General features: G+C 47.1%; 1 protein-coding gene across 1 annotated transcript in view; it reads left to right on the forward strand.

The window, feature by feature from the left end:
- The window catches only part of BCAS1 (brain enriched myelin associated protein 1), a 95,475-nt gene extending 86,111 nt beyond the window's left edge, over positions 1–9,364 (forward strand). The window contains exons 11-12 of the mRNA XM_034640704.1: positions 4,561–4,824; positions 8,635–9,364. Of these exons, the coding sequence (XP_034496595.1) occupies positions 4,561–4,824; positions 8,635–8,709 (339 nt within the window). The 3' untranslated portion in view covers positions 8,710–9,364. The remainder of the gene's footprint in view (positions 1–4,560; positions 4,825–8,634) is intronic.
- Positions 9,365–9,871: the final 507 nt, after the last annotated feature.

Here is a 9,871-nt window from a genome sequence, read left to right on the forward strand (position 1 = left end):
GAGAGGGATCGGACACAAGGCTGGAGAGGCACATTTGGAGACTGAACAAGGATTTCCTGAGTCCTTCATCTGTATCTGGCTCTTGGATCCACACAGAAAGAATGTGTCAGAGAGAATCTCGGTGGGCAATGTTGGANAAGGTTTAACAACAGACATTTATTTTCTCACGGTTTTGGAGACTGGAAAATCCAAGATCGGGATGGTAGCTCTCTTCCTGGCTTTCCAACAGCTGCTGTCTGCTATGTCCTCATATGGCAGCTCTTAGAAGGATGCTAATCCTATTGGATGAGGGCCCCATTCTTCTGACTTCAATTAACCTAATTACTTTCTTACTCCAGCTATACTCACACTGGGGGTTAAGGCTTCAACGTATGAAGCCATAGCAGTTGCTATTATTTTGTTACTATTACTCCTGTGCCACTGATAGGAAATTACCACCTAGTGTATTGTTCATATCACACACACACAAATGGACAACAATGACTATAAATAATTTATTATATTTCTATTTCCATAATAGTTGGATTAGCCCATATATTTCACCAGGGAATATATTGCTTTTTGCTACATTCAAATTATTTTTGTTTTTCATTTTCAATTTATGACTATGCCTGCCCCCAAACTCATTCCCTAGACCACTTTGGAACCAAAAATCCTGAAGTTGACTACCTTGGAAATATGATAAATTTACTTTATTCAATATGAAATATTTAAATATAATTGTACATTTTGTCTAGGATCTGGATGTGAAACAGGCCAATCATCTTAGCGATTCTAAAATGTAAGTGAAGTCAGTGAAAATCGGAGTAAGCTAGAAACCTCATTCTATGTACACTCACCCAGGAGTGTTCTGAGAATCCATCAGAGGTCCTGCATCCAGACTTGAGGAGACGGATGTGTAATCTTGGAGACATGGTACATGCCTAGTTGAATTTTGGGGGTGGGAAGAGACATTCTCTACTCCTTTCCAAGTTGCCCTCTCAGGGTTATGAAAGCCTTGGTTGATGATTCCAGGAGAAGAAGCCGCAGGCACCTCCTGGTCTGGGTATGCTTCCAAGGTCTGAATCAAATGGGGTGTGCCCGTGACCTTGTCCTCCAACTTCCTGCCAGCACCGCTGGGTTCTAGGGGAGGGAGGACATACCCAGATGATTTGGATGAGAGTAACTTTTTTTTTTTTTAAGATTTTTTATTTATTTACTCGACAGAGAGATAGAGACAGCCAGCGAGAGAGGGAACACAAGCAGGGGGAGTGGGAGAAGAAGAAGCAGGCTCACAGCACAGGAGCCTGATGTGGGGCTCAATCCCATAACTCCGGGATCACGCCCTGAGCCGAAGGCAGACACTCAACCGTGGTGCCACCCAGGCGCCCCTGGATGAGAGTAACTTTTGTTATAAATTCTGAGAGAGTCAAATCCCAAGTAAAGATTTTAAATCATATACATTTAATGACAAGCCATTCATCACAGAGTTTAGATTCTTAGCTTACTCTGAATATAAGGAACCAACATCTGTTATTTTCAGAAGTTACTTTCTAAGCCATTAAGAAGAACATTTAAGCCTAATAGCATGGTGTAACCCTGCGGTAAATGGAGCTGATCCATTGAAAGCTCCCCTCCTGGAAAAAAAAAAAAAAAATCAATGTCCTGTGAAAGCTATTGATGTGTGGGCACGTCTCCCTCCCCACCTCACAGTGATTTGCTGAGGGAAACAGTGTAGAAACATCTGGAGGGCGAGTTGCTGGCCATTCATTCAACCCATTTTGGTGGAGACTTACTATGTGTCAGACGAGGTGCTGGGAATAAAGCCATGGAAGACAGAAGAGGTTTGTTCTCTGGAGTTCCACTTCCAGCAGAGGAGGCGGGCAGAGCACTCTCAAGTGAGCCAAGAAATCCCCAAGATTAAGGCAAACATAAAGAAAACACAGCAGTGTTTTATCAGAGAGGGGTCGGCCTTCTTCAGACCGTCTAAACTGACTGCGTCTCCAAGGAGGCGACGTCTAAGCTGAGACATGACAGCAAAGAAGCAGCCATCCTGTCAAACCCTACGAACAGCAAACGTGAAGCCCCTTTTTGAGAATAAGCTTGTTCAAGGAAGAAGAGGAGGCCATGTGCCTGGAGCACAAGGAACAGAGGAGAGAGGGATCGGACACAAGGCTGGAGAGGCACATTTGGAGACTGAACAAGGATTTCCTGAGTCCTTCATCTCTATCTGGCTCTTGGATCCACACAGAAAGAATGTGTCAGAGAGAATCTCGGTGGGCAATGTTGGGTTAGGATGACAGACGCTTCCCAGTTTGCCCGGGACTTTGTGGTTTTCAAATTAAGTTGCATGTCCCGGAACCCCCTCTCTCCCAGACAAAATGAGAAGACTGGTCCCCGGATGTTTGGCCTTTCCCATGGGCCAGACACCATGTGACACAGGCCTTCCGTGACGGGCTACTGTTATCGTTAGACCACCGGGAGGTCGGCTTTCTTTTGTTACTCCCACACGGATGAGGAAGCTGAGAGAGCCAGTGATTTATTCCAGGTGGTGCAGCAAGGAGTCAGAACCATAACCTGGTTGTTGTTGTTGTTGTTGTTGTTGTTGTTGTTGTTTTGATGCCAAACACTAAGCCCTTAGCCAATAACTGGATCTTATCATCTTCTATGCAACAAAAACAGTCAACAGGGCGTTCAAATGGTCTGTGGTCTTTCTGAAGAGCCTTGTGGTGGGAGTTTCTGTCTCACCCTACAGGGGTATCCGCTCTCGGCTCTCTGTTGCTGTTGGGCATCTGTATCTTACTTCACATTTGCTACAACTCTGGCAGCCGGGGTCTGACGGAAATACTCAGAGTCACTGGTGGCAGGACAGCTTTTTGGGGTGACTCTGAGCCTTTTCGGACCAGGGAATCTTCTGTCTTCTTCCTTATTTCTAAGGGGTATATCGATACTGTTGAGAAGTGATGGTTCTTGGCTTACTGCTTTCTCCGTCAAACTGCAACTTTGTCCAAGAACTTTTTCACTCGGGAACAATCGATCACTTTTACAAATCAGAAGTTGTAAACATATATTCGGCAGGTCAAATGTGGCCCATGGGGGTCCTGGTGTTGTGGCTATTTTCAAGTTTCAAGTTTCAAGACCTTGAACCATCATAAGTATTTGCACCTTTTTCTTATTTTTTTTCATTTCACCCAGGACTCATGAGAACGTAGACCCCATCCAATATTTCAACACCTTTGTTTTGACATACGTATGCGGAAGATAGAAGACTTGGCAGCCCTGGGGCTAGGTCCTGCATAGTGTCTTGGCTGGCTCTGAGCAGCTGGTGCCCCTTTGGACACGGCACGTGACAATTCACCAAGATCCTCCCCACCACTCCAATTTACTCCCCAACATCAAAGCCAGCATTGCTTACTGGTGTTTTTCTTACACTAGAGAAATATTTCTTATGTTGCTTTCCCAACTGGAGATATAAGATCTCTAGGTGGTTATTCTTACCCCTAGCCTCTGTCATGTTTTTCTATCATCTGTCTGGCCCCTATATTAATTTCAGTTCAAGTAAATTATGGGGAAAAGGCTTTTACTTTACAGATATTTTGTTATCTGTAATTTACCTAGAATTTTCTCGAATTTTGGATTTTACAGCTTCACCCTTCCAAACTACAGGAACCAAGTAGGACTGCAAAAATTTCTCTTCAGCATGAAAGATGTACATTCAAAACCTAAAATAAAACATTTTTCTTCTCTCACCACTGTTTTATAAACGAAAGAACAGTTTCACTCCAGAAATGAAGGCAGACAAAACCATGAAGAAAACATTAGGCATCCCCTAGAAAAGAGTCACATGTGGTTTTAAGTGGGAGAAACCCTCTCAAACCTGGCTTAAGCACAAAAGGAACAGCTTCAGGACCAGCTAGATCCAGGGGCATATGTGATGGCATCAGCACCTGGGTTCTTTCTCCCTCTCTCTCTTCATCTCTCAGCTCTGCTTTTCTCTCTATTGGCTTTCTTTTCAAGAAGGCTTTTCCTGGAAATGGTGTGGGCTCTGAAAGCTCCAGGCTCTTATCTTTACAGTTTCAAATCCAATGGAGAGTGGACAGACCTCTCTCTCGGTTGATTAAGCAAGGTTCTGAGATTAGCTCAGTTTTTATCTGTGTTCAGCCATCCTGAACCAATCCCAGCAGCCCGATCACATCCAAGGCTCTGATTGGCCGGCCCGAGTCAAGTGCCTTTGTCCAGGGGTGGAATTCATTTGTCTGAACCACAGTAAAAGGAGAGAGAAGGGTGGTTCTCCAAGAAAAACCCAAGTTCTCATCCCAGAAGAAGGAGAGAAGAATGCTTGCTAGGAAAGCATAAATAAATTGATTATTAGATAAACAAATAAATGTCTCCTACCGGGACCTTGAACCATCATAAGTATTTGCACCTTTTTCTTATTTTCTTTTTCATTTCACTCAGGACTCATGAGAACGTAGACCCCATCCAATATTTCAACACCTTTGTTTTGACATAACGTATTCCCCTGCTATCGAGCGTTGTCTTACAGCTCCTAAACACGCATTTTGTTTGAACTTGCCGTAGACGGCGGACTCCGCAGAGAAGGCCATCGCATCCCCGGAGCCGGAGCCGGCGGGAGCAGGCCAGAAGGGCAAAGAGGGCTCCTCCAAGGACAAGAAGGTGGCGGCCGAGGGCAACAAGCTGAAGAACAACAAGCAGGAAGCCAAAGAACCCGTCCAGTGCGTGGAACCGGCCGCGGAGCAGGTGACCTCGCTGCAGAATGGGGACAAGTCCCAAAAGAGACAGGAGAAACGGCGGCAGTCCCTCGGGGGCTTCTTTAAGGGCCTGGTAGGTGGATTGTTCATATCTTCTTTCTAGGCTCTTGGGCCAGGAGTGTGGTTCCCGCCTTCAAGGAGGGACTGGCCTGGACCTTTGTCAAAGACATATGGATGGAGCACCTGCTGTATGCCAGGTGCTGGGCTAGGCCTGGAGAGCAGGGCGGGCAGAGGCATCACCCTTCGGGGGGACACTCGGGTGCGGGTGGATGGGGGCAGGGATACTGAGCCTGCGAAGAGCAGGGGGGCAGAAGGCAGGACGGAGGGAGCCTGAGTGCAAGGATGTGGCCCCGCCCTGGGTTGAAAGGAGTATCAGGGAAGGCTTCCCGGGGGAGATGACCTCTAAGGTGGGGTCTCTAATTAGCCTGTGGAGGAGGAAGCAAGGGGAGGCCTGAAGGCCCAGCGTGTTCCAGGCAAGGGAGAGAGTGAAATTCAGCCTGGCGGGAAGAGAGCACGGGAGCACAGAGGCAAGGCTGGCTAGGACAGCTGATGGTAAAGAGCGTCAGTGTTCGTCTGTGGCCAAAGGGAGCCTTGAAGTGTTCAAATCAGGAGACTGCTCTGAACCTGACCTTGGGTGGTGGGTATACGGAGGTGACTAAAGATTAGCTCCTTCTCTGCAGAGAGGTCTAGTCCACAGTGAGCGGAGACCAGACATTCAAGAGTTAGTTAACCTCTGGGTTATTTTTGTGTGTGTATTTGGTTCTTTCTCTCCTCCCTAGACTGGTAGCTTTAGGAGAGCAGCGCCTGCGCTGTCATGGGCGGACGTGCTGTCCTCCCCGGCGCGGTGGCTAGAGCACAGCAGACACCCAAGAAGGGTTTGCTGAATGAAGGAAGGAATGCATGGGGTGACATATGGCACTAGTAAATGTTTTCTTCTATTTGGGATAATATAAATCCTGGCCCATGAGGAGAGTCTGAAGGTTATTAATCAAGAGATAAGCAAGGTGGTCAAGCAGCCACTAGGAGGAGACACAGGTGATGTCATACCAGGACCCACGGGGATGTGGCTGGAGCCCAGAGGGCAGGACAAGGAAATCACACTGACAGTAGCCGTGGGTCTGGAGTTAACTGGGGTTAACCTAAACATCCGAATATCTGTAGGTGTTGGTGACCTCTGATCGATGGAGGTGGGGGAGCATGATGGTTCCCCTGGACCCAAGTTTGGTCTCCAAACAGCATCTCTGGGAACCTGTTAAAAATGCGGAATCTCAGGCCCCATGTTTATTTTATGGATGAATGCCATGGTATTTCCCTCTGGCCTGTGTGTCTGAGTGTGGGTAAAGAACTTCAGTGTGAGATAGGGCTAGAAGTCACGGTCGGAGGCTGTTTGGAAATGGGAGGCCCTGGTACAGAGCCTCTCTCCTCCTCCCAAGCCTCTGGTGTAAAGCCCTCTCCGTTTTTTAAGAGATGATGAAGACCAGAGACTGACCATCAAAGTGGGGGGGGGGGTTGGCTAAAAGACTGATCATGCTTTGAGTGGTTTTGTGGAAAATTTGTCTCCATTCTCTGCTCCGGTTCCTTGGAGAGGAGTAAAAACCCTTATCACACTTTTCTAGACATTTCCAAACTGACCGTGCATTTTTTTCTGCCCAAAGTTCTGATGGAATCATTCCCTGCCAAGCCACAGTGCCTGGGGTGGCATACCGCGTGGGGAGGGTGCTGTTCTGGAAAGATTCTGAGCTCACGGGCCTGGTCAGTTCCTTACTTTCTTGGTGGTTTTTGGTGGTTTTCTGGGGTTTATTTTATTTATTTTCTTTTATTTTTTGGTCAGAGGCTCGTTGAGTGTTCTCTGCATGTCTCTTTACCCATGAAATCTCTGGATCTAACAGAATGGAGCTCATCCAATAGTCTTGAATCTTTGATTTTATATGCAGGGGACATTTGGCAATGTCCAGAGACCCTTTTGGTGGTCACCACTGGGAGTAGGCGCTCCCGAGACATTGCGGGTAGAGAACGGGGATGTTGCTAAATGACCCACAGTGCACAGAACAGCCACGGGGCTGGAGTTAACCCTTCAGGTTGTGATAAAGATGGGGCAGGTACATGAAGCAAACTGCCCTAAACCAATTGATCCTTCCTGATTGTCCCGGTCCCTGAATATCTGTGGGGGAGCCCAAAGTGTCAGAGTGGGGCCAGAGCTGAGAAGTCCAGAAATGACCAAAGAGCACATAGGGCAGTGGAAAGAACAGAGCAGTGCCGGGGAGCCTGTGCCGTGAAGTTGGACAGCTTCATTGGAGGCCTAGACCTACCACTTCCTAGCTGTGTGACCTTGGGTTAGTCACTTAACCCCTCTGGGCCTTGGGTTTCCCCATGCAAAGCTGAGGTGATAATGACAGCAACCTTCTAGGGTTCCTGTGGAATAAAATGAATGTATGCCCTGCAGGGTCCAGCACCTGATAGGAAGCAGGAGTTCCATAGCGGACGCTATCATTTCCCGGGCAAATACTCCGGGACCTTGTGTGTGGACCAGAGCCTCACCCCCAGCAAATTTAGAACATAGGCCCACATGGCTCTCACCTTAAACCCACCATGGGACTCCTTCCCCTACAATTCATTCTCCCTCGGTCCACATGCCTCCTTCCCTCTCTCCTTGCCCAAGACCATCTGACCTAGTCAGTTCCCAAATTCATTGCCCACCGATCCCAGCTTGATCTTTACCCTCCGGGTGAGGTCCTCTCTGCTCAGCTCCTTCCTGCCCTCTCTTCCAACCTGCTGCGTGGATTCTAACAGGAAACAGCCCCCTTGGCATTTCATGGAGAGTCTGAAAAGAAGTGGAAGGAAGCCTTTAGAACTCATCAAGTTTCGCTGTTTGCAAGCATTTGGCTTTTGAGCAGAGGGACTCAGTTGACAAAGAAACTGTCAGAAACTTTGCATGTGTATGTGCACGTGCGTGTGTGTACACAAAGTGTGTCTATAGAAGCGTATCTATTTGATCAACATGGAGCTCCGATTGCAGATGGAGTAGATTTCTGCCCCCTCTTGCCCAAGAATCATCCACTTGATGGCGCCCTCATCTCTCCCACCGTCCTGGGTCCCTGACTCCATGTAGTGCTAGGATTCCGTGCAGGCCGATGTGCAGGTTTTACAGAGGAGCCAACGGAGATTGGAAAGGAGATAGGGCCTATTCTCAATTCCCCTGGAGTCCCCTACCTGTCCTCTTCGGCCCTCTCCACTGGGCACAGGCTGAACCAAGGCTGGGGACAATTAGCTCGGTTACCCCACCCAGCTCTTGGAAAGAGTGGACAGGGCCCAGGCTGGAGCCTGGAAAGCAGGTGATCTACAGGGGGGCCCGTCCATCACTACATTAGCTGTCCCAACTTACCTGAGAGCCTGTTTTCACATCTGTAAAACTGGGTTAATAATCACTGCCCGCCTCACTGGGCTGGCGAGAGAACCAGAGGAGGGTGGGTTTGGTTTGGCTGGTTGTACGCCGTGAAATGCAGTCCTGAGACAGCAGGCAGGACAAGGGTGGTGTGAGTGCCTCTGATCCCCAAAGTCCATGCCTCATGGGGCCAGAGGGGGAACTCGCTTTACCTTGGAGCAACCCTCTGAGATAAGTTGTGTCTTCCCCATTGGAAAGATGACGAAACTGAGTTGAAAGAGTGAAGTAATTCCTCCAAGATGTCACAAGGCTAGAAAGTGATAGAATGGGGCATTGCACTCCAGCATCTGGTTGGAGACCATTCTTTTATCCACCACACATGCAAAGGGTATATTTATGTAACACAAGACCTGGCACGGAGAAAGTGCGAAATACATGGCAGTCATTGCTCTTGCTATTTCAGACTTTCATTGGGGTGCAACTCTTTATATTTTTCTCCAGGGACCAAAGCGGATGTTGGACGCCCAAGTGCAAACAGACCCTGTATCCATCGGACCAGTTGGCAAATCCAAGTAAACAAATCACTACAGTTCCCACCAAGTTGTCCTGCCAGCAAGATGCCTTCTCCCTACTCCATTTCCTCCCCGAGCCCACTCCATGTACATAGTTTTCTTCTAATGGCCATCAAATGAAATTCTGCCTACAAATTAAGCCTGAGCTATTGTATATTGAGGGGTATTATTTACGTCTCTGATCCAATCTTTTCCGGTAAACAGCTGTCAAGGTGGTTTAGCAGGTGAACCAGTCAGGTCAGAAGACTTGATGGTTGCCAGGCAGGGGGTGGTGGGGGTGGAGGAATGCATTCTGGGTAAGTTATGAAAAATGGCAGTGGCAAGTAAGTTGCAGAAGAATGCTTGCTGGAAGGAATTAAGCTTTGTAGGAAATACATGCTCATGCTTTAAACTCGGAGAGGAGAGACAAAAATGCCTTTAAGTTACACTGCAAGGAGGGACAACATGGGCTCCGTGGCGGGGTGGTCGCCAATTTCCTGCAATGGAACATGTGGGGAATGAAAAGGGAATGAACAAGGGTTGCTTTTCGAATAGGGTCCTTGAAAGTTATTGATGAGAAGGGAAAAGATTGACCGCAGAGGGTTTGAAATGATTTGGGAAAACAATTGCTTTCTGAAGCTCAGGGAGGGCAAGGATCACAACTTTAAAAAAAAAAAAAAGCAGAACAAATAAAGTTGCAAATTTACTTTGCAACACAAGGGGGCACTGAGGTCTCCATTTTAATCCTGCATCCTGTAGCCCTAACAAAGATTTGGTGTCTGCAATCTTACATTATTAATGCTTCTCAGATGGCGGAGGGGCTTGCTTCATCTGTTCTGTCTGACACTTATCTCAAGTCTGTCTGTAATTTCCTAATGTTCTCAGGATGTTTTCTGATAAAACCCTCCCCATAACCCCAAGTTAATAAAAATTTTTGGAAGATTATTCAAATACCCGAGGTTTTTTTAATACGTGTACAGAGGAGTAAACAGGACCATGAGTCTATTAAAATGTAATTCAAAGTAGCATATGATTGACTGATATCATGTATACTGTATCTCTCTTTTTCTGATTTAATAAAAAAATACATTCACATCTAAAGCATCTTTTAATTTTCAATTTTAAAGCAGGTCTCTTGTACTCTCTGAGACATCTTTATCCTCCACCGTATAAAGTCAGTCTTCTTC

The sequence above is a fragment of the Ailuropoda melanoleuca genome, chromosome 13, assembly GCF_002007445.2.
Source record: "Ailuropoda melanoleuca isolate Jingjing chromosome 13, ASM200744v2, whole genome shotgun sequence".
Taxonomy (NCBI): domain Eukaryota; kingdom Metazoa; phylum Chordata; class Mammalia; order Carnivora; family Ursidae; genus Ailuropoda; species Ailuropoda melanoleuca.